The sequence below is a fragment of the Thermobia domestica genome, chromosome 11 (genome assembly GCF_964235325.1).
Source record: "Thermobia domestica chromosome 11, izTheDome1.hap1.1, whole genome shotgun sequence".
Classification (NCBI taxonomy): domain Eukaryota; kingdom Metazoa; phylum Arthropoda; class Insecta; order Zygentoma; family Lepismatidae; genus Thermobia; species Thermobia domestica.
In genome coordinates this window covers 141,503,720-141,530,090 of record NC_137464.1, presented here as the reverse complement: position 1 = coordinate 141,530,090, position 26,371 = coordinate 141,503,720, and the positions used below count along the sequence as shown (strand labels likewise).

At 37.1% G+C, this 26,371-nt stretch overlaps 1 protein-coding gene across 5 annotated transcripts in view; it reads left to right on the top strand.

Moving 5' to 3' along the window:
* The window catches only part of Sptz (zinc finger FYVE-type containing 26 spastizin), a gene marked incomplete in the record, with an annotated part of 1,794,825 nt that overhangs the window by 701,148 nt on the left and 1,067,306 nt on the right, over positions 1-26,371 (top strand). For all 5 annotated transcript variants that reach the window (XM_081731160.1, XM_081731159.1, XM_081731161.1 and 2 more), the window contains 1 exon segment: positions 7,907-8,160. In XM_081731160.1, coding sequence (XP_081587286.1) covers positions 7,907-8,160 — 254 coding nt within the window.

The window sequence follows — 26,371 nt, the reverse complement described above, 5'->3', positions numbered from 1 at the left end:
GATTTTGCTAACCTTACCGGTAACCGTGGCAAGTGGAGGAAGAAGGTTTTCGAAACTAAAAGCTGATTTAAAACTATCTACGTCTTCCATGTCTGAAACACGCTTGAAGGGCCTAGCGATGATATCAATAGAACACGGATTGGACTACGCGAATTTTATACAGAAATTAGCTCATATCAAAGCAAGAAAAGTTTCTTTCAATTAAGGTATGTTAAATTCATGTATCACTATTGTGTTCTAGTACATCATAAGAATTAGGCCAATCACTTACTTTTGCCGTAATAGCTGATTCACTATTATTTTCATGCTCCATACTCTATTGGAAACACCTTTGGCGTGGGAGACCCGGGTTCGATTCCCGGCGGGAGCTCATGTGGTTCGGATTCCACGTTAATCAGTAGGTCCACGTCTCATATAGCCTCGCTGGTGAAAGGGATGCTAAACTTAAAATCAACTCTATTGGAAACACCCTTTAAAAATTAAAATTCTTAGTTGACTTTTTTTTTTTAAATTTTATTTTCTGTATGCGCTGCTGTATATCACAGGTGTGCGGCGAAGTCAAGCATACTGAATATTATGTTATATATGGAGTCATTTAAATATTACGTAATCATTCGAGAGAGGTAGTTCAATTTTTTGTTTACTTTTCCATTTCATACATGTTTTTAAACGAGGCATTCTACTTTTTCGTGACACGAATGTTTTCTGTCAAAATAAGGTTGCGGCTTAAAGGGGCGGCATGTGAAAATACCACCCAGGGCGGCAAAACTGCTAGCGCCGGCCCTGTTACCTTGACGGAGCAGCATAGGCAAGAGAGAGGTGTGGAAGATATATAAAAATCTATCTATCTATCTATCTATCTATCTATCTATCTATCTATCTATCTATCTATCTATCTATCTCTCTCTCTCTCTCTCTCTCTCTCTCTCTATATATATATATATATATATATATATATATATATATATATATATTTTAATATATCTTCCACACCTATATCATATATATTAAAATGAAAGTGACTATGTTTGTGACTTAATAACTCTTGAATCACCTGACTGATCTCAATCTAATTTTGAGGTTCGGGATTGGGAATTTTATATATATATATATATATATATATATATATATATATATATATATATATATATATATATATATATATATAGATAGATAGATAGATAGATAGATAGATAGATAGATAAATAATTTCACTTCAATAGTAGAACTTAGGGATGGGAGGGAAGGGTGAGACTGTATAAAAAAGACTGAGAGGTATAAAAATAAATAAAATTTAATAACTCTTGAACCACCCAATCGATCTCGATCAAATTTTCAACATAGATGAGGTTCGGGCCTAGGAAGAGTTTTATTATGGTAGAGGATGAGAGGTGTTATATATAAAATGAATGTGAAAATAACAGTTTTTGAGACTTCACCACTCTTGAACCACCCTACCGATTTCCATTACCATAGATGAGGTTCAGATCTAGAATGATTTGTATCATATCACTTTGACGGTGCAACTTAGGGGAGTGAAGAGGGAGAGACATTTAATAATGATCGAAAATGACCAATATGAATGTCAATGTCGAGTCCATTTCGGGGTCACTGAGTTGAACAGTGACACTTCCGATCCCATTTACATCTAAATTCAGCTCAACAACTTTGGGGAGGGGGAGAAACAAAAGTGATAAGAAATAACCAATATTATTATCAAATCCATAGTTTTCGGAGTCTCTGAGATGAACAATGACACTTCCGATGCCGTCTAAATCCAAATTCAGCCACGCAACATGGGGGAGGAGTGAGAATACATAAAAATGATCGAAAATGACCGATATCAGAGAGCGCTTTAGTAATAGTAAAAAATGACTGACTAACGGAAGATATTACTATTTTTTTGTTAATTTAACCTAGTGAAGTGGGGTTATAGCTATAACTAACTAACTTTATATATATATATATATATATATATATATATATATATATATATATATATATATATATATATATAAACATGTGTGTTTCAATACTAAGGGCCACCCAAACAAAAATCCTGCCTACGCTACTGAAGAGTGATATCATGTTAATTATTCATTAGGAACATGAGAGTAATCGAATGTCGCAAACGGTATGTTTTTATCATTAACTTGCATGCAATTTTAAAACTGCGCTCCTACTAATTGACTTATTCTTATGTCCATACCTCGAGAACTAATAGGTCGATTTTGATTTTCTTTACAGCAAATTAAAGGTCTTAAATTACACTAAAATTTATGTCGTGTAACATGTTTTCGTATACCTGATAATTTCTTTGTAATTTGCCAAAAAACAAATTTTGATTTCGGAAAATATCTAAAGTCCCTTGTACATTTTTAATTATCGTATATATGAAAAAATTGTCTCTGAACATAATTTTTAGCCTGAAATTAAACTTTTCATTTTGCACAAACAGAATAAAAATCAGTTGAGCGGTTCTCAAGATAATATGTGTTAAATAGTTTGAAGTGGCGGCCATATTGATGACGTCACCACACGCGTCCCAAGGGCTGAAAGAGGGACACCATAGTAATTGTTCATTAGGAACATGAGAATAATCGAATGCCGTAAACGGCATGTTTGTATCATCAAATTGCACACGAAAGCGATTTTTCCTACAACTGCGCCCCTTCTATAAGGAGTGTTTTCACATCATAATTTAACCTCAAACTGAATCTGGACAAAAGGGAAATTAAACCAATGTAGTGAACTAACTATTGCCGCTAGCTGAGAAGAAAGAGAAACAATGACAGCGAACAGTGACTATAGTGTTTAACGTGCGTTAATTCGCCGCAATATTCGCAAACGTGAAGTGATTTCTTCACTTCTAATAACCATTCTTATCCTTTCCCTTTCCCACATTTTTTTCTTTTTTAACTTTTTCTTTACTCTCAAGTGAGGTGAGAATTAGGACAATGTTCCTTGAAAGTGTTTTGTTAGTCATAGCCGTGAGCATGATGTTTTACTTGCTATTGTTTCTATTCATTGGTCACAATCTGTCTAGTAAATGACATACTGCTATTTGAAACTATAAAAGTACAGAGTTAGCAACAATGCATAACATACAACTGTGATGATAATACTTTTAAATAGCCTCTATAGTATGTATAACGTTACCGAAATTTCTTATAGGTTTCTTAAACATTTTTCAAGAATTCTGAATTTGTCCTAAAATTTTATCATTGTCTGAGTTCACGTTTCTTTTCTTTTCTTTTCTTTTTTTTTTTAATTATTGTTCCATAGTATCATTATTTATACTCGTTAGGAGCTACAAGCTTGGAATATGTTACACTTTTGGAGATATTATATAAATCTCTTTCCACAAAACTAATTTTACAGTTGAAAAGCTTTTGTGGCAACCCTAATTAAATCAACTTAATGTTGTATACAAGATGCGGCAGAAATGTTAAATAAATGAAACTTTATTATATTAGTAATGAAATGTGAGGAACACATTAATTTATGTCACAATACTGATCTGAAAATAATATTGTGGCGACGAAAATGTTTCAAATGATTATCAGTAGTACGAGCTCATTTCTTGATTGCCCATCCTGAGGATGGTTTAACCCTTAACGAGTTTTCGTAACCATTTGGTTACACATTTTTTGATTTTGACTATTGGGTTGAAGAGAGTTATATTTCGGTATTGTTTGTTGTAGTTATTTGTGTACATACTTTCTGTGATGGGAGAGCAGCTATTGCCCCCTTGTGACAACTATGGTGAATTTTATGCGGGAAGTAGTATGTGGATATGTTGTTGTTTTGCAAGCAGTGCTGGAAGCAAACAGAAAATATTAAATACTGAAGATAAGTAGTTTATGTTTTCATTTTCCTCGATATGTTTTTCTTTGTAAGTCATTGCCCAACAATGTGCAAGTATGAAAACGACAAAATGTCAAAAATTGATTACTATTTATGATAAAAATATACTACGTAACCATTCGGTTACATTGTCCGGTAACGGATCAAACGTATACTTTGTACAGGAAAAAATACAATATATTGGACTAGCTTATATTGATGTATCATTTGATATTTTTATAGAAATCTAACGTGAAAAAGAAACATAGTACTCTGTTTATTAGTCAAATTTTAAATTTTATACAAAGGCTCAGTATGATATAGATATATATAAATGCAAAGGATAAATATTGTGATAGGCTATTTATATTTTTGCGGGTGACTGTGTTTCGTCAAAAATGGATGAAGAACTTATCTCCGTTGATATATCCTATGGAAGGAAACTAAGAATAAGGCTAACAGTAGTGATCTTTTTCTCTTCTAACTATCGGATTTCGGAACCTCGGATTCAGAACCTGATCTACTTGCAGTGATTCAGATCCAGATTATATACCTAAGGTATAGTACAGAGTGAGGCACGCATCAGTCAGTTAAGACCCCTGTAGCACAGGAACATCTTGGCATTCACATTCGATACCTGATGTATAGTATAGAGTGAGGCATCCGTCAGTTAAGACCCTTGTAGCACAGGAACGTCTTGGCATTCACATTTGGTTCATGGTATATGTGTTTCCGGTGGATAATGGACCATATTGTTTGACATGGTTACCCTGGCTGCCATTTTGGAAGCCGTAATCTTGGATCCAACTTTGGATTTTTAAAATGGAAGGTGGTATGTGGGGTATCATTTGACACGACCTCAATTTCATGGAAACAGTGATGCATAAAGGGTGAAAATTTGGCATTACAGCATTATTTGCTCCATGTGCTATCCTTCTTGAGCAAGACAAACTGCAAAGCGCCTCTGCCAATCCGCATGAATTCGCAACAGCATGTCCGGATCAACGGTTTCACAATATTGCAAAATTCGCTGCATCAGATACTGAACATCACGGACGGGTTCTTGATAAATAAGGTTCTTTAGATGACCCCAGAGAAAGAGCTCTAGTGGCGTAAAATCTAGGTCACTCTATCCGTCTCCGTCGCCTATCCAATGTCCCGGAAATGGTCTATCGAGCCATTGGCGTGAACATAACGCATAGTGAGGTGGAGCTCCGTCTTGATGAAAAATTATGGGAAATTACCGTCCTCATTCAAGAGAGAGGAGCCTGAGTTTTCAGTCGTGTACATTGATAACTTTTTACAAGTGTGAAATTAATGCAATATTTGGAAGGATGTAATGAAAATCTCAACTCTTCCAACAATGAGATAAAATCGTTTAGGAGGATGTTCTATGGCAGAAGATAAGATTTTGTCAAAGAAAGGAAGAGGGAATTATGATTATTATAGTGGTAACGATATCATGTTGTAAAGTGGATAAACAATAGGTGCGTAACGATCGGTAGCACGGTAGCAGGAATTCATCCACTAGAGTATGTAAAGAGGTATGACAAATCGGAAAATAATTATGCGTGTCCTGATATCATCAACGTTATAGCAAACACATGAGAAGCGTAGACAAGTCAAACATGTTCATAGAACTCTGCCGTACACCAATAAAATCCAAACGATGGTGTCTTAGAATTTTTGGGTACATGCTAGATTTAGTTCTTGTAAACAGCTGGTTACCTTACAAAAGAGTGTAACGTACTTAGCAAATCATCCAAACATCTTAAAGTGTTTCGGGCTGATACTGAATCTGCACTAGTATTATGCAGAAAGCCTAAACGAAGGAGACTATCTTTAGAAAGCTTGGGCGAACCTCAAGTGAAAATATGTCGACCTGTTGCTACGTGACCATGTGATGATACAAGGAAAGATTTTGTTGCTCACTGGCCAGCCTATACATCTAAGGGAAGATGTCGTTTTTGTAAGTCGGGAGTAACAAGCTCACTAAAGAATTTCTTTATGCGGTTCCATCTGTAAGTATATGTATCACGATAATGAATATTTTTGTCACTTGGTAATTGATATCCTTTGTAGACCCCTAAGTCATTGTTACACTACGTTGATATATTCAAATTTAAAAATATTAAAAGTGAAATAAAAAAGAATATTCTATAAAACTACGCATATATTTGAATATCATATTTATTCAATCTGTATTTTCAGCGAAATGTAAATATTATTATTTTTTCTATGTGGATTCATAGATAGTACCTTACATTTTCTCATAAAATTAATATTCAAGATTTAGATATTAAATCCTATAACGTAAACAGCTCCTACCATGTTCCATTTACTTCTCCTTTCTTATGAGACTACTTTTCTTTATTACTATATGGCTACAAGTACTCAAAACTCACTTTACGGAAAACTGTGCAAAGTAACCATTTGGACACAACTCAGTTTTCGAAAACTATTAGCGGGAAAATTTAGAAAACTGCTTTCAAATTATATACAGACCAAATAGACGACATACTGCAAATATCATAATTTTTTGATAATTTACAAAGGTAGTGAGCCGTTAAGGGTTAAAGCTTAAATCATCACGTAGTATGTTGTACTTAAGTGGTAATAAAGTAGTTGTATGAATCCATTGGCGTCTCTAACATGTAAAATTTGGGGAGGGGGACATCAAAGGAAATTATCTAACTGCTAGTGAGTATCTAAATAAACTAAATTAAAATAAAATATTGAATATTTCGTATTTCAAAATATTCCCGTCCCCTCCCCCCCCCCCGCCAGAGACGCCCATATATGAATCTATAGATGTCTGTACGTAAACATAATAACGGAAGACTCCCTATAGGAACTGCCTTACATACACTTATTTCAAACTCAATTGTTCTGTTAATGGTGAGTAGTACACTATACCAAGTCAGTGGTTATTTCTATAGTTGACTTATAGATCTAAAAATACATAAAATATTTTATAGGAAGATTATTATAATTCTTCAATCTACACGAAAACTACAAGCAGCTATCTAAGATATCACCTTGGGGAATCGATTTTCCCAAATACATATTTGTCTCCAGATTGGTTAATTTTCTAAATATTTGTATTTTTGCATCGACCAATTTTCTACAAAAATTAGCAATGTATTTTCTCAGATATTTGTATTTATTTATTTATTTATTTATTTTTAGTTTGAAAACAATGTAATAATCTTATCCTAGTGTTTGTTAAGATTTTCTTATTAGTGTTATGACTCGGATTCTTAACTACAGACCTTTTATATTAAAAGACCTTGCCATTCTTTTTAATGTAAGAAGCTTCAGATATATTTAGTTCAATCTGACAAATTACACGCTGCATAATAACGATGTCCTAAAGAGTATGTTTTGATTTTTGTAGCTATTTAGATAGTTTTCAAATAGCTATTATATTTTCCCTAGATTTGTTAATTTGTTCCTTTACTCTGGTATTGATATTTTATTCTGTCATAACAATATGCGACTTTTTATATGCACAGAATATTCGATAAATGCCGGTTAATGAGTTTTTATGGCAAAATCGCTCTTAAATTGACCAAGACTTCTCAACACAGGAAGCCCTGGTTTGAATTCCACGTTAAGTTGTACATCTACGTCTCATATATAGTCTCGCTCCTGAAAGGTTCGTAAAATTAAAATTAAATCGTTATTTCCGTTACTACATTTACGTACAGGTGTGCGTAGCATAGTTATTTTACTATCGCTGAAGTACGTCATCATAGCATGTGATCAACTAGCTACGTAACACGATTAGAAAGCATCCTCAGGATGACCACTTGAGAAACATTCTCGATATATTGATAATCACTTGAATAATTTTCGTCGTCACAGGAATGCTTTGAAATCGGTATTGTGACACATGGTAATATATTTACTTATGTCACAAGAGTATTTATTTTTTGTTCGAAACTATTAGGGGTCTATTGTAATGTAAAATAATACTTTTTATTTACTGTGAATAAATAACAGGTTAAGGTAACAAATAGTTTAACGTATAACTATATTTCCTTTTCTTCTTTTTTAGGCGTATTTTCGCTGACAACATATTTTGACATTTTCAAGAGGAGTCTCACTTTTCTTCTCGGACAGTTGTTGTTTTTGTTGCGTGTTCCAACTTCTGTCTTGGTACCGGCAAGTAGGAAGACAAAAATTAACCTTGTTCATAATATATTACGAAACTGCACTCCAGCAGTATCAAATGAGCCATCAGAAGACCTCTTCATGGTCGATTCACGTCAGTATGTAACCTCCTCAGGACGCATTTGTCTTAACGGAAAGGTAATTCAAGGCTTTTAAAATATTTTGATAGCAAGATAACTTTAATAAAAATTACCGTGTCTTCTAATATAGTTAATATAGTTTGTAACGTATTAGCAATATTTACTCTATAGATTTAAAGAGCTATTGGAGCTCATTTACTTTCTTACATTAGTGAAATCTTACTCTGATATTAGATGAAGGACAAAAGCTCTTTTGATTAAATGAAACCTTTTCATTTACTAATCGTACACTATGTGGGATACGAAGAGAGCACCAAACAAATTTATATTATATTGTCAAATGCACCTACGTGTTATCCTGGCCAATATTTTACGTTCTTCTTGCTCCACCTTTCATATAGAATTAGTCTAAATATGAAGTCTTTCATAAAATTCGAACGTCTCCTCTTTTCTTCTTAAGGACAAATTTAAAAAAGAGAATGAAACATGTATTTAATTACTGTAAATGAAAGGTCCAAACACTAAATTTCAGGTTTCTAACCTTAAGGGATACCGAGATAATGGACTAACTCACTATAATAATTGTAATCTCACACCTTATTTTCTGCACACCCATTTTATTCTTTCCTACATCAAATAATAATATAAACACTCAAATACGTTCTGTTGTTATTTTAAATGAGAAATCCAAATATCAGATTTTATGTCTCTAACCTTAAGAGATTCCTTCTTAGTTCTGGACTCTTATAATAATTGTACTCCACTCCTTTTTTTTTCTTTCTCTTCTCTTCTTTTCTGGAACAAATATTGAAAAGTGCTGTTCTTATTATCTCAAATGAGAAGTCCAAATACTTAATTCTATATCTTTAACCTTAAGAGATTCTGAATTACGAACTCTTATTATAATAATTGTAATCGCCGTCTTGTAATCTGTGGGATTTCTCGAGCTTCTGTTTCCTCCAACATTCTCATTCCACCAGTTCTTTCATGGCCTCTCAAGAAAGATATACGTGGGCCGTAAAACTAAAAGTTTCATTTCGCTTTAAATCCATAGAAATTTTAGTTTAATATACTTAAGCGTTTAATACACTGTCAAACAACGCTTCAACAACACGATGTTAAATCGGGCAACCGTTCAAATTTACATGTTCAAAGGAACATTCTTCAAGACACTTGAACAAAACTGTCGAATGAATTGGAAACCCTTTGCATGCCATAATGGAAGCCCAGACAGAAAACGCACGTGGTTTACAGGCGCCTGTGAAAGGTGCATAAACAGGCATATCTTTACAGGCGCCTGTACATGCGCCTGAAAATGGAACACTTTTAAACGCATGAGACAGGCATCGATTTTTTTCAAGATCATTGCATGTTCATTTCACGGAAACAGGTAGTTTTCATGTTGATAGGGTTGCAGCCTTGCAACGTGAAAAACGCGCGTAAACAGCATGTAGAGAGTGGAAAGACATGTACGTAACCGGCATATTCCATGGAGTTGACATATACTTTACCTCATGAGTATCTGACGACAGCTGCTTTTCATTTGATAAAAATATAATTGACATGTTAAATACATGTGAAATACAGTCTAATTTTAAGGACATTTTACAATTTTTAATATAATTTAGTCTGAAATTGTGTTTGGTCCCCCCACCCTGAAAAGCTTTGGACCCCTCCCGAAATAAATTCCTGCGTACCCAATTCCCATCGAGCACTTACCAGTGACCAAAAGTGGGTCATGCGTGACACTGTACTTCAAAAAATATAGAAATAAAGTGTGTAAAATTCAAATCCGATTACTGAAACGTAGGCTTCATATTTTAAGGAGTAATACTACAATTTAGTGCATCTAATCCAATGGTCTGCGCACGTTTCTGTATACATGTGTCAGCACCTTGCATATGTGCATGTCACATTGGAGACTTAATGTCTTGATATTGCATGTTTCCTACGTCTGTAATGTGATCAACCTTGTCCATTTCATTTACCTGTTTAAGCTATTTACTCACTACACGTATCGGTTTAATCAATTTATTAGCAATCATGATCATTGCATCTTCCCATTCATCTGTACATTGCCTGTACACTGCATGTAGGTGAGTTCACACTTTGCATGTTACAGGCAATGTGCCCAATTCTATTCCAATGTACTATACATGTGTCAAGACCTTGCATATGTGCATGACAAGGGAACCGCTCAAAACCCCCACAGCCAAAACCCCCACACTCAAGAAATGTCAAAACGCCCACACAAACGGTCATAACCCCCACACAAATGGACAAATCTCCCAAACGCACGAACGGTCAAAACCCCCACAGCCAAAACCCCCACACTCAAGAAATGTCAAAACGCCCACACGATCGGTCATAACCCCCACACAAATGGATAAATCTCCCAAATACACGAACGGTCATAACCCCCACAGCCAAAATCTCCACACTGGTAGTCGGTCATAAACTCCAACGGTCATAACTCCCACACAAATGGACAAAACAACCACACATAGCAACGGTCACAATCCCCACATAAATGGACAAAAACCCCACACAAATGGACAAAACTCCCACATGCAGAAATAGTCACAACTGCCACACAAATTGACAAAACCCCCATACTCGTGTATTGCCCTTGTACTTTTTAATAACATTTTTTATTCCACTTAAACTGATGTTGCAACTATTCTTCTTGGGCGTCATAAAGAGCCGCAACAAAGACGTGAAATGACGATCATTTCAGAGTGTGGGGGAATTGTCCGATTTTGTGTGAGTTTTGTCCATTTATGTGGGGATTATGACCGTTGCTATGTGTGGCTGTTTTGTCCATTTGTGTGGGGGTTATGACCGATTGTGTGGGCGTTTTGACATTTCTTGAGTGTGGGGGTTTTGGCTGTGGGGGTTTTGACCGTTCGTGCGTTTGGGAGATTTGTCCATTTGTGTGGGGGTTATGACCGATTGTGTGGGCGTTTTGACATTTCTTGAGTGTGGGGGTTTTGGCTGTGGGGGTTTTGACCGTTCGTGTGTTTGGGAGATTTGTCCATTTGTGTGGGGGTTATGACCGTTTGTGTGGGTGTTTTGACATTTCTTGAATGTGGGGGTTTTGGCTGTGGGGGTTTTGACCTAGACCCCATGACAAACTGAAGACTCGGTGCTTGAATATTACATGTTTCCTACATTAATGATTCACTCCAATCAACCTTGTTCCTTGTATGCACCTATTTAACCCATTTATTGGCAAATCATGATTATTACATTTTCCGTTTACCTGTACATTGCATATAGATGGGTTCACACTTCGCATGCACACGGAGATAATACAAACAATCAAGGACGTCCATCAGGGGGGCAAGGTGGGGCGCTCGCCCCCCTAAGAGGAAATTGTACTTGGGAATATCGAAAACCCAATAGAATTTTTACATTAGTTACAGCAAAATTTGAAACTATATTTGAAACGTCGCTTATACTTGCTCTTCCTTGGAAACTACAACATGGGCGCCCTTGCAAACAATATATTCAGTTGTAATCCCATGTATTATACATGTGTGAGGACCTTGCATACCGAATGTCGAATTGGAGACTTGTGCCTGAATATTGCGTATCTCCTATGCCTATAACGTGATTGTTTAGCTCCAATCCACCTTGTTCACCACATGTATCTGTTTAATCCATTTATTAGCAATTATGATCATTGCATCTTCACATGTACATGGTCTGTACACTGCACATAGGGGAGTTACTCACTTTGCATGTACACGAAAATGATAAATGTAAAATAACATATTCTACATCATGCGTTTTCCATGCTATACGCTAATACGTGGTATTTACATGTAATGCGAATGTCGCACATGTATATGTTGATAAACAGGCACCTTCCTTGTACTTTTCATTCTTACAGTATTGCGAATGTTATCAACAATCCATTCAAGGTACTTTACATGCACATATTCCCTCCATTTACTTGCATGTGAGTGACTACGTGTACATTGCATGTTCTCATTTTAATGTACAGGCTCCATATAACGCGTGTTTCCGTGCAAAATTTCCGACAGAAGTTTAATACTTTTTCGACATGTATATCACCGGAAGACAATGTGCCTGTAATATTTTCGTTACATGTGTTTTCGCCGAAATAGGCGCCTGTATAATGCCTGTCAAAATCTGACAGGCTTTTACAGGCAGTTCCATGTACAAAACATTGCATGTTTTCTCAAAAAATTTTCATAATAGAGTATTGAATCATGTTCTCTGTATTTCTTCATAGGTGCCTGTCGAAAACAAGTAATCGAAAATATGCAAACATGTGAAAGCAAAACTGCGTACTACTTAGGTTCAAACTTTCCTCCAAATGACTACAATATTAGCGTATATTTCCTAACTTTCTGCAGGCATTGAAATTTAATAGATTATATTAAATCCTTTTAAAAAAAACATGTCAGTTGATTTCGTAGGTACGCCAGCAGATTTTCACTAAGTATTTTGGCTCTTGTACAGTCACGAACGTAAATAAGTAGAGGTACGAGTCTTTATTTTTTATGGCTTTAACCGCTACTTATTTATTTTCGTGACTGTACAAATAATGTAAGTTAGATTACCTTACGTTAAGAAGAATACTGTGCTTCTTAGGTAAAAAAATATCCCTTCCGCTCCACTTTTTAATTTTATTCTTCATATATCGTACAGATAACAGCATTATACCCAAGAAAACAAATTCGAACCCTCGTTTTCAAAAACTGTGGGTCAATACCACGAGGCAATGTGTGGCATCTGATGTTATTTATGCTCTGAAATTACAGGCTTTGTTTTGAGGAGACAGGAAACCAAGGCATGATAATACTTTTTTTTTCTACGTACTGGATCTATCGCCCGCATCTGCATCATACTTTCTTCACAAACGTAGCCGATATTCTTGCATAGTAAATTCTCAAGTTAATAACTACCTGTCATAATTTTCACGGTGCACGGAAAGATTAACCACACCACATTTCCAAAATTTACACGTAAAATTTAATACTGTGCTTGGAAAGATATGTTTATGGAAACTAATTTTTGCAGCCGCTGAATTAAGTAAAATGTAATACTCCTGTATTTTATGTTTCCATGTGTAGGATTAATAACGTAGAATTATTACAAGTGCTATACAACGGTTAAAATAAGTGAGTCCAAATGAAAGACGACTCTGTTAAATAGTATTGTCTGTCGGTGGAGTACTTCTGCACAGTGTACAAAAACTTTGTTTATCCGGTTCTAGTACAGTTCTGTGTGGCAAATGACTGCCGATGTGGTTATCACTTGTAACATTCTTGCTTTCCGCTGCACTTTAGATGTGCTTGCATTTCTTGGCAGTGATCACGCACCTATTAAGCAAACCTACTCAGGACGCCCACTCTGCTCATCTACCACCTGCTGGCCCAACTCTTCTCTAAGATAAAGTCGATTGGCACGAGTACCGTGAATATATATTTCTGAGTCTTCACGTCGTCTTGAACCACCAACAATAAGACAATAGTTATACATCATTAACACCGTTAACTTGACTATCAATAGTGCATCAGAACTTCACATTCCATCCACCTTCCCTGTACCGTATAAAGCACGTCTTCCACCTCAATGTTTATTTATGATTCGCCGTTCTCGTCAGTTGTATCGAGAATATATCCGTACCAGAAATCCTTATACTCTATATCATCACACCTAGCTACGGTGCACCGTTCGAAACTATATCAAGGCTTTTAAAGTGAGCATTGAGTCAGAACATGCAGTTAACGAAACTAGCCATCCTACGAAATTCTGGAAAGGATTTAATGTTATATGTGGCAAAAACACTATGCCGCATTACTCATTTCTTCGCAATAATGCCCCACTCCAAACTAATGAAGAGAAAGCAAACGCCTTTCCCGATCGGTATCCTGTCGATCGCATCAATCTTGCTTCTCCTCACTTATAGCCTAACAACACTCATACATTACCGAATCATCCTCTCACAACCCCTATCGCTACAGATAAACACATTACTATTGTTAACCGAAAAAGAAATTCAGATCTTGGCTATGATATTACGTATCTGCACATTACACAAGGTGCCCCATTATTATTGAATCTCCTTCCAGTCATCTACACATTTATTCTCTGAGCTCGCGTCTTTCCAGCAGACTGGAAAGCTTCAAAATCTCTCCATGTTTTTGAAGTTCAATAAGTCTCCCACCGCCACATCATCCCACCGTCCGCTTCACCTAACTTCTTGGAGCTGCGGTGGCTCAGTGGCGCGTTCACCTCTGGTGCATGGGGGTCCCAGGTTTGATCCCAGCTCGCGCCAACTGAAAGGGCCTTTCCTGGTAAGATAGTGAAATCGGCCCTTGATCCAAATTGGGTCGCTATTGGCCAAAAAGGTTACACTTGACCTAAAACTACCTCAAAAAGCTTTTTGATCCCCTCCCCTTACCTAATTATTATGTCATACATGCTCAAGATTGAACATTTTTAAAAATTTTGGTGGGGGTGGTTAAAAAATTTTGAAAGTTTCACAGATTTAGATACTATCTAGATGCAAATGTGCAATTTCTTTCAAAACTATCGATGCGTATTTTCTTTATTTTTTTTGCGTGTTGAAAATTTCAAAAAATGTAGAAAAAAAATTTTTTTGGGGGGGACACGTTCCTGATTTTCTGGTTAAAAAATTTGTTATACCCGTAGGTAGAACATATATTTTTTTCGGAACCTGAAAGTGATGGCAACATTGTGAAAAATAAATAAAACTGAAAACAAACGTGTTTTCCGCACAGTTTTTCCACTATTTAGGGCCCTCAAGGTGAGGGCCCCCTTCAAACAATCCTTTGCCAAAGTTCACAATTTTCCTTTCTTTTGCGTCCCTTCCGCTTCTGTCGTTTTTCGGCTGCTGCGATTGTGTCCATTTTGAAACAGAAACACCAAACATATCTCCGCAACAGTGCTTCCACTTCAACCGACTCTTGCACAACAAAGTTACACACAGCTCGCGGTAGAGAGCACTGCCGGCAGAGAGCGCCACTGTGTGTGACCATTGAAGCAAGCACTGATAGATACGAGGAACCGACGCGAGGTGTGTGTTTGCAAGAGTCGGTTGAAGTTGAAGCACTGTAGCGGAGATATATTTGGTGTTTCTATTCCGAAATGGACACAATCGAAGCATCCAAAGAACGACATAAGCATAAGGGACTCAAGAGAAAGGAAAATTGTGAACTTTGGCAAAGAATTGTTTAAAGAGGTCCTCACCTTGAGGGCCCTAAAATAGTGGGAAAACTGTGCGAAAAAGACGTTTGTTATCAGTTTTATTTCTTTTTCACAATGTTGCCATCACTTTCAGGCCCTGAAAAAATATATGTTGTACCTAAGAGTATAACAAATTTTTTAACCAGAAAATCAGGAACGTGTCCCCCCAAAAAGCATTTCTACAATTTTTGAAATTTTCAACACACACACAAAGGGAGAAAATATGCATCGATAGTTTTGAAAAAAAAACGCATATTTGCATGTAGATAGTATCTACAATCTGTGAAACTTTCAAAATTTTTGAACCACCCTCACCAAAATTTTAAAAAAATATTTAATTTTGAGCATGTATGATACGATAATTCAGTAAGGGGAGGGGGTAGGGGGTCAAAAATTTTTTGAGGTAGTTTTAGGTCAAGGGTAATCTTTTGGGTCAATAGCAATCTAATTTGGATCAAGGGCCGATTTCACTATCTTACTAGGAAGGACACTTTGTGGTGGACAAACACAGGTGTGTGTGGGTTTTCTCGTGGATCTTCCGTTTCCTTCCACTTTCTTGATTCCACCATTTCTTCATTTCTCATCGTTACCGTCTCCTTCAGCGTAGCCTGCTTAACCGTGGAACGTAGAACTTTAATTCATTTCATTTTTCAGTTAACTCTACTTCCAGTAAAAATCTTTGTATCGTTGTTAAGAGACTTCATCCATATCTCGAAATTAAAATCATCTTTCCTATTCACCAAGTTGGCTTCCGTCCTATATATTCCATCAACGATCAATTCCTTCGCCTCACCAGTCTTGTCACAACTCACTACAATTCCATTAAACCTTCTTGCCCTCTATTATTTGATTTTTATGATAAAGCCTTTGACAAGGTCTGGCACCTCACACTTCTTCACAAGGTTTTTCACCTTAAATTCGCAACTGCTTACGTACGTTTCTTATACCACTTTTTGGTTTGTTACCTTTCTTACATCTATTAATAATCACCTCTCTCATCCTATATTCCTTCTGTCAGGAGTACCACAAGTTTTTGGTCTATCACCTCTATTATGCATCATTTTCGAGACCGATTTTCCTTCATTTCCTCCTGACAATTATTTCAATATGCAGACGATACTTTTTTCTACCCTTGGGGCATACTATTCAGCAAATTAATCATAATCTTCAACAAGCTATCAGTCGTTTCATTCGTTGGTGCAGCAAGTGTAGCCTCTCTGTCAGCGGAACAAAGACCCAAGCTATAACTTTCATACCACCTCGAAAACTTTCCAAGGTCCACCGAAACTTGTCGTTGCTCTCACTTCAAGTTCACGATATTCCAATCATTCCAATCAGAACAGTCACCTCCCTAGGCATGATTTATGACACTCAACTAACCTGGAAAGCTCATTCACTGCATATCGCTGCTAAAGTCTACCAACGTCTCAACCTTCTAAAGCGCCTCACAGGCATGACCTGGGACTCCACTTGACCAAGGCATTTATGCGTCCAGTTCTCACATACGGCTTTTCCTCCTGGGTTTCTGGACCTGCTTGTTTTCACGTAAAGCTGAGAATTCTCGAATGGCATGATTTCCGTATAGCCGCCCGCATTCAGCTACCCAGTACCACCAGAGAAGTTTATTAAGTCATCGAGTTCTCTAGCATCACATAACATCTAGCGTCTCCCCGACATAAATTCATCGCAGTTCGTTACAGTTCTCAGCACCCATTCATTAATCATGGCCAGTATGTATTATCATGAACTCCACCCCCTTCGTTCATGGTACGTTTATTCTTCATTTTGTCTACTTTTCACACTCTACTGCTACACTCTGTCCCTCGATGATTCTGATCTGTTCCTGTTACTCCATACCCATCTACCTTACATTTTCTTATCATTTTTGCACACTGACACCTCTTGTCTCTAACAGACTCCTGACATCTTCATCAGAGTAGAGATAAACCTAGGCAGAAGATTCATTCATTTTTCGTACTAATAAAAGCTCGTATATCGCATCTCAACCTATTCTTCACATCATTATGCAATTCTTTCCTCTGATAGTCAAACAGTTTTGGTCAGTATTTCACATTCTTGTAACATCTTTATTCCTTCTCAACATTCTCTATCATAGATATATTTCTAATTGATATATTATATCTTTACCATTTATGTGTTTCCATGATAATCATTTCCTAGCTTCATATAATTATCACCTCTATAGTTATAATTATCTCTATTTCTCTGTGTGTGAACTTAATTAATCCTTATTGGCGATTCTATCTAATAAACAGAGAAAATCTTTCCGAACTTCAAGATTATGGTCGAAAAGGCCATAATGTCCTGATTTAAGACAACAATAAATTCAATAAAGAAAACCACTAATCCCAACCACTGTTTCTAACAACCTATAATATCCTTTCACATTATATACCTGAAAGAGGGTATAATCCTCTAGAAGGATGCTAAAGCAAACGCCAAAAATATAGGCGGGTTGCGCGCGCAACAAAAAGTGGGTGGAGAGAGCAACAGCCAACTAGCAACCTGCGCACTTGCAATATTTACATTTGTCTTGCTCAGTCACTGTCAAGGTTTCATGTTTCGCGCGCGTGTTCAAGATTGGTTACGGCAGAACGCAGGCTTTGAGCTATGGCTAGGTAAACGGCTTTCGTCTGCTTACTCGTGCAACAGGAGGGGAAGGAGGTGGCACATGACAAGGGAGAGTTGACAACATCGAGCTGTAAGGTGCGCGCGCAATCCGCCTATATTTTTGGTGTTTGCTTTAGTCTCCGGATAGACTTAACAATTTCTCACTCATACTTTCCCAGCTACGCAGTAGAACTTTCGTAACAAGACGCATTGTTCAGTCTAGGCTTTTTTTTTTTTTTTTCATACGTGTGCATGTACAACAATCGCAGTTCAGTTTTGGGCTAGAGGTTATGACAGATTGAGGGTTTTATGCAAGTGCAAGCCTGCTGAAATACACTCCCATTGTGTATATATTGTCCATTCCTTTCGTCTCATCTCGTTGTGTTTAATTTATTGTCAGTTATGCATTCTTCGTCATCGTTTATGGTTTAAAGCCATGTATACCAAACAGGCTCCTGTACTGTCAAATCCCCGGTCTTCAGCAGTAAAAGTGCTATGTCCACCAAGTTTAGTTCAAGTTGCTCCAGACGTTCCTGAGTTACGCGGAAATAAATATACATTTACACACACACACACACACACACATCGAAATCTTTATAGTTGTGCGGGCAACGCCTTGGATGCTCTAAATTCATAATCCAACTGGCATGCTCGTTCATGCCTACACGTGGCATTAAATTCATTGCGATTGTAATCTAATAGCTTGACGAACACAAACAATGGACTCGACACTAGTCTTAGTCATTTCAGACATTTTTCGTCCTTTCTCGCCCTCATCCCAATGGGGGTCGAACTCCGATCTTAACGCTATCAGGATTGTAATTATTAATATCTTCGACATCGAGAACTATAGATTCGACACTGATATCGATCTTTTTTTTTTTTTTTTTTTTTGTCTTTTTTACATGTCAATTTCTTCCCACTAATCCAGGGTACTAATGTGAGCTAAAGGTAAATACTTAAATGGTATAGTGAATGTCGACAATAAACTTAGGTCCCCCTTAAGATATGGATTCAACACTAATATTGGTCGTTTCTGACTTTTTTTTATGTCACTGTTCCCCCAACACCAGGGTACAAATGTGTTTAACTTGGACTTAAACGACATCAGAAGTGTTCCTCTCAGTGATCCTGAAACTAATTAAGAACTCTATACTAATATCAGCCGTTTTCAATCATTTTATGTTACTCCCTTCCACTCTCCTTAGGTGTGCTAAGGGGTCTTACTTCTACTGGAGACTGAACTTAAAAGTCATCGGAACTGCTCTCAATGAACATGGGGATCCCTAAAGCTATGTATTCGACACCAATATCGGTCATTTTCAATTATTTTACTTAACAATTTCACACACTTCTAAGGGTGCTAATGGGACTGAACTTATATGGCATCTGGAGGATTATTCTTTATCTAGGCGATCACTATAATTATGGATTCTATACTAATACCGTCCTTTTTTAATTACTTTTAAGTCTGCTCCTCCCATTTCCCCTAGGAGGGGTAAGGGGATATTGCCACCACTGGAGCTGAATTTGCACTTAAACAGCTACTACAACTGCTGCCGATTAACTTAGCGACGCTGAAAACTTATGACTCGACACTAATATGGTCGATTTCTACATTTTTATTACTTCCAAATACTTCCTGTGTATCGGAAATCGCGCCGCAGCAATCGAAATACGAGTTCTTCGGCTGTTTGGACAGGTGTTCCATAGACAATCTGTTTCATTTCACCCCAGAGAAAGAAGTTCATGGGTTTGAGATCTGGCGAGCGAGGTGGCCATAATACTGGACCACCCCTACTAAGCCATCGATTACCGAAAGTTTCATGCAGGAATATCCGTACACTTGGTCAAAATGAGCAGGCGCGCTGTCATGTTGGAACCAGAGCCGCTGTCTCAATGCCAAGGGTACATTCTTGAGAAGTAGAGGTAAGACCTCACGCTAAAAGGTAAGATAATTGCCACCAGGCAGACGATTAGGTAAGATGTACGCTCCAATCAGGTAGTCATGTATGATGCCAAACCAGACATTCACAGCAAACCTGTGCTGATGCTGCTGCACAAGGGTTGCGTGAGGATTATCCTCAGCCCATACATGACTGTTGTGACCGTTTAGTACGCCTGCTCTGGTGAATATACACTCGTACGTCCATAAATAACTTTTGGGAAGTCTGGCTAAGCAATAATGCGCTGCAAAAACCACTGGCAGAAGTCCACACGCGATTGAAAGTCTGCTGGAGATAAATCATGAACCTTTTGAAACTTAAAAGGGTGCATTCGTTCCTCGTGCAGAACCTGCCACACAGTCGTATGACTTGTGTTTAGCGCCTGACCTACGGAGCGCGTGCTGGTTTCAGGATGAGACGTAAATGCTTCCAACACGTTTTCCTCAAATACAACAGTTCGCACACTTCGATTTCGTCCTACTTCTTGTTGGGGTTTTTGCAGTGATCCTGTGTCCCGAAGTCGGCGATCGATGGTTTGAAAGAAGACGTGTGACGGTAATCTCCTATTCGGGAACTGTTCTTCATACAGACGCCTTGCCTCCCAGCTGTTACTTCTCGCCTCGCCATATATGAGATGTATATCAGCAAGCTCAGTAAAAGAGTAGTCTGCTATTCTATCAGTTGCACTGTCGTTCACGTTCTGGGAGTTCCACAATGATAAGCGGTAAAACTATTTAAATGATTATTGTTTCTATTGTTTCTACTATCATTCACGCGCGAGTTATCAGTTGCCCAATTCTATACACTGAGGCCCTTATACACTTTACGCGAACACTCGCACTCACACACGCACACAAACACTCACACAGAAGCACCAAAATAGCATTTACTCGACGGCATCAACTATCAATGCAGCTCCAATTAGTTGTGGATTTCAGTTACGAGCCCTGTGCAATAGATACGCCACCTAGTGTCAAACCAGAGACAGAACCACACATGTTGCTTAGTGAACGAAGAAACTACGTCACTTGCAGCTCGGGGACGCAATTTCGTATTGAATCTGGAGAAACTTACACACAAACGGATCCTGTCATTCATAGCGGTGTTTTTGTAGGGCAAAATTAACGAGTGATATGATTTTTTTTCAGAAGTACTGTAATTACATATGAATCTACAAATGTATTACTGGTTACATGCGAAGATAGTTTGTTTTTCATTTTTTTCTGAGCTCCGCAAACGAAACTGAGCTCCTGAACTCACCTTTGCGACTACGTGTAGCATGAACGTTCAATAGCTTTGGTATGTAGTAAATCTGGATGATTTCTCATGGTGTGGATAAAATAGATGAATGCAAAATCAGCGCTAATGTTTTCTTGTTGAATTATTTTTCTTCCAGTCTTTTATCTTAAAAGGCTCGATACTTAAACATAGAGTTCTGCTATTTACTTAAGGCCCTTCTAAACGCTCCCTACAACTTTTCCCTCGATTTATGAAATTCGTGTGAAAACTGAATAAAATATTCAGGTTTTGGAAAGTGAGCCACATTTGAGACATTTGATAGGACAGCCTATAACAATCATTTGGCTGCCCTAAAAGGTATCGAATATCTTTTCTGGAAATCAAATATTTAAGATCACGTCAAAGAGTTCCATGATCACAGTGTGGCCGAATTTTCAAAATTGGACTACTTTCCTTCGTTTTCCCACAATTTTCAAAAACCGAGAAACGTTGTGGGGAGCGTTTAGATGAGCCTTACTCAGCAATGGGAAGTCCTTAAATTCTACAGTAACATTGTCATGTCGTGGATAAAACTTGGAATAATTGATTTGCAGTGTATCAAATTATGTTAATAAATAGTAAACCACTGGCTAGACGTAACGCTTAAGAAACCTGACCACACTTAAGACATAGTCTGTCGGTTATAAAGAACTCTGCTTCTTCCTTTCGTAATGACAGGTGAGGTTACCAGATTTCCAACACTCCCCAGAAAGCTATTCCTAAATCACCTGGTAATTTTTTGCCTTAGAGATGTTTTGCTGCTTCATAAAACAGAAAGCGCTGTAGGTTGCCCGACGCGTCAAGGACGCGAGAGGATCATTTATTATATTATTATTATTATTATTATTATTATTATTATTATTATTATTATTATTATTATTATTATTATTATTATTATTTAAATGCTCATCGAATTGCCCTTTCACCCACATGTTCAATCCCGGATGCCAGTTCCCACTGCTGCTGTGTCTTGGCATCTTGCCGTGCTGTGTGAATCTCTTTGCAGGTGAATTCCACTCTTGTCGTCGAAACAAGAAGTAGTTTAAAATTGTGCAGTTTCGCAATATCTTTCATACTTCTAACTACAGTTTGAAAAGCTTAGTCACTAAATAAAACTTGCCTTAATAATAAGAGACAAGTAGAACCACTGTACAAGCTCAGTTCATTATCAAAAACCGTAATTTCTCATTCAAATGCTCTTTTTATACAACAATGGCAATGCTTAGGAATATTTTACTTTTTTCAATGCATAGGTAATCTACAATTATCCGAATTCACAACTTTGTGTGATCCAAAGTTTCGTCATAAATATCCTCAAACTTTTTTTTTTTACATTCTAACGCAGTGGTCGAATTCAGCCTTAACTACTCAGTTTTTCATTCTTGCTGTTTGTATTGCAATTGTAGTAATCAGCTGAAGCTTATCTTCTACGAGTACTATCAACGTACTACCTCTTAGTGTTGCCGCGAGACGAGACATTTCTCATGTCTCGTCTCGAAAACGAGACAAGACACGAGACGAGACGGGACATCTCGTGAAATGTCTCGTCTCGTCTTGTGTCTCGAATTTGAAAACGCTGGCGGGAATGGCCAAGATTTAAATTTCCAGTGGTCATATAGATTGCAAAAGGAAAATTCCCTTTGTGAGAAAACATGTTGAAAAGCCTTCATAGAAAAGTGTCCTCTGTCTATTGAATGAAACAGACGTGATACATGAGCTTCCAGGAATATCATCCTTTATCTCTTGTCCCAAATTCCCCTTGCTGTAAACTGAGGAATTCTCATTTTTTCATTTCTGGCTGGAATTATAAACAAAATCAAAGACAGGGAAGATTTTTACGAGGTCAAGAAACTGCACTACCACCACCATCTATTCAATTTGAAAACTGGGTAAGGTCTACACTCATCACAGGCTGTAGTTGAAAGTCCTTTCTGTGGTGCGGGAGAGAACAGACTACACTTGTCTTTATTCTCTGATGGCGGTATTCTTTTTGCTAAATGAACCGAAAACGGCAATTGAAGTACGTCATCTTGCAACTAAAATTTTGTCTTCTGTCTTTCTCTCTCTCTCTCTCACACACACATGAAAACACACTTTTACCATTTAACCAATCGCTCGCTTACAACAGTCATATTGTAAAATTCACCTCTTCGTTTGAAAAGCGGGCGAAGGACAAAGAAAGCAAAGATATTGTTAATGAACCCTTCAGATTGTTTGCTTTCAGGAAATTCATAATACTTACAATAACACTGGAGGGGAAGAGGTTTTACAGGGGCCCTTCGTTTTGTTACGCGGAAATGTTTGATCTGACCAGAGTGCGAACATGCCGTCTGCTTCCATGTTGAGAGGAGGGGAATACTCCGCTTTTCTAGTGAATAATATTAATTAGGACCTGAATTATCTTCAGAAATGGTTTCTTACAGGCTCATAAAACCTTTCGAACTTGATAAGTGTAAAGAACATTTGGTATAATATTCATGGAACTCCGTTGAAAGCAGAAAATATCATGAGAATGAAAAAAATTCGAACATTGAAGAACATAATTAACGGAAAAGAAATAGGATACACAAACCATGTTTTTAACCCTGCTGTAAAATGTACATCCTACTTTATATTTTTACTAATTCCTTACTTCCATGAAAGTAACCTGGGGAAAATATTCTCCCCAAATTTTTCAGACTAAAATCCTTTTTTCCCGTACAAATTCATCCCCTGACACAATACGAAAAAACAAATACTGTTAAAATTCATACACATGACCCTTCCGGGATTCAACTCGGGGCCTTCAAGCCGATGGTCTTTCGCCGCAGACCGCTCGGCTTGGTATGAAGATGTACGTTGTATGATTACGAATAGATCACGACAATATAAGAAACTTTAATCCAAAATGGCCACCAAAAATCTATTTTTTTAGACCACTAGCTAATCTCGGTGTACTGTCATGAGTTTCTTACACAAACAGGGCAACCACCATATAGGGGCCCGCGGGTATGGGAACAGATTTGTACCATGGAGGTGAAGACTGGCCCCAAGCATTCTTTCCTCCGATGTGTCGTTCAGCTCCCACTACTACTTTGAGAAGAGCTTACTGTGCAGTAACGTATAAAATTTCAATCAAATACTTTGCATTACCCAATAAAATTATTTGGTTCCATGATTTTTTTAAAAAAATAATAAATAATTGCAACAAATCTAAACATGCTAAAATGGAAAGTAGTTTTTGGATTGGTATGGGTTAACACTATGAAACCTAAAGGCTGGAATATATGAAATCAAAATGTGCACACACACACACATCTCTCTCTCTCTCTCTATCTATCTGTCTATCTACCTATCTATCTATCTATCTATCTATCTATCTATCTATCTATCTATCTATCTATATATATATATCTATCTATCTATCTATCTATATATATATATATATATATATATATATATATATATATATATATATATATATACAGGGTTATTCAAAAAGAAAGAACATATTTCAAACATTTATTTCTTCCAAAACTACAAAAGATAGAAACATGATTCGTACGTTCCTTGATTAAGAAAAGTTTACAATTTAAACAGCCCGAATAGAAGCTCCAATCATGGCCGGATTGGCGCTGTTGTTTGTTGTTGTTTGTCTGTAGTGAAATGGCGGCGTCACCTCAGGAGAAGTCTTTTTGGGTGGTACACTTTTTAGGTGCATTGGCAAAACTTGAGTCCATTGTTGCAGTTCAACGAGCATTTCGCCGTCAATTTAATAAACGACCGCTGCATCATAAGCAAATTTACGAGTGGCATCGAAAATTCGTAGAAGATGGTTGCATCTCCAAAGGGAAAAGCACGGGATGTCCACGCACATCGAACGAGAATGTCGAGCGTATTCGTACACTTTACGAAAGGAGCCCAAAGAAATCGACATCACGAGCAAGCAAAGAGCTTAACATTCCTCAACCAACGGTATGGCGAGTTCTAAAATATCGTCTGCACATGAAACCATACAAACTGCAGTTATTGCAAGCATTGCATCCTGACGACCACAACAAAAGGTACGAATTTTGCATTAGCATGCTAGATTATATGAAAGAAGACAATTTTGTTCAACGATTGATTTTCTCCGATGAACCCACTTTTCATCTTTCTGGTAAAGTTAATCGCCATAATGTTAGAATTTGGGCAAGTGAAAATCCTGCATCAAAGAGATTCACCAAAGATGAACGTCTTCTGTGCGATATCTGTAACCAAAGTTTATGGGCCTTTCTTCTTTATGGAGAAATCTGTGACAGGATTAACCTATCTAGACATGCTTCAAAACTGGTTATTTCCCCAACTTGAAGATGATTCAGATGACTTCATCTTCATGCAAGATGGTGCCCCGCCTCATTTCTCTAACCACGTTCGACGTTACTTGAATGACACTACTCCAGGACGTTGGATTGAAAGAGGAGGAACAGAAGATCAACTTTATTGCCAGTGTCCTCCCAAGTCTCCAAATCTCACTCCGTGTGATTTTTATCTATGGGGTTACGTAAAAGAGTGTGCTTTTATCTCTCCTATCCCTGACACTCTTGAAGGTCTATGACATCGAATTATTGAAGCTTTGAATTCGATAACTAGAGACCAGCTGATTCGTGTGCGGCAAGAAATGAGCCACCGTTTTGATAGTTGTCGTGTAACACACTGTGCTCATACTGAATGCACACCATAATTACTAACAATAAATTTTAAACTTTTCTTAATCAAGTAACGTTCGAATCATGTTTCTATCTTGTAGTTTGGAAGAAATAAATGTTTGAAATCTGTTCTTTCTTTTTGAATAACCCTATATATATATATATATACACACACACACACACACATATATATATATATATATATATATATATATATATATATATATATATATATATATATATATATATATATACAGTGAAACCTGTTTTTAGCGGAATCGAACGAGACTTGCAAAAATTTCCGTTAAAGTCAGGTTTCCGCTTAGTGGAGGTAGACCTTTCCTCTTAAAAAAAATACATGCTTATAAAGGGGCATACTGAGAAAATATATTGCTCTACGTACATTGTTCGATTGCAGTACTTCTTTCTTCTACGAATAAATACACAAAAAATTAAAATGAATACAAAATATACTCTGCACACGTTTTCTTTATTTTTCTAA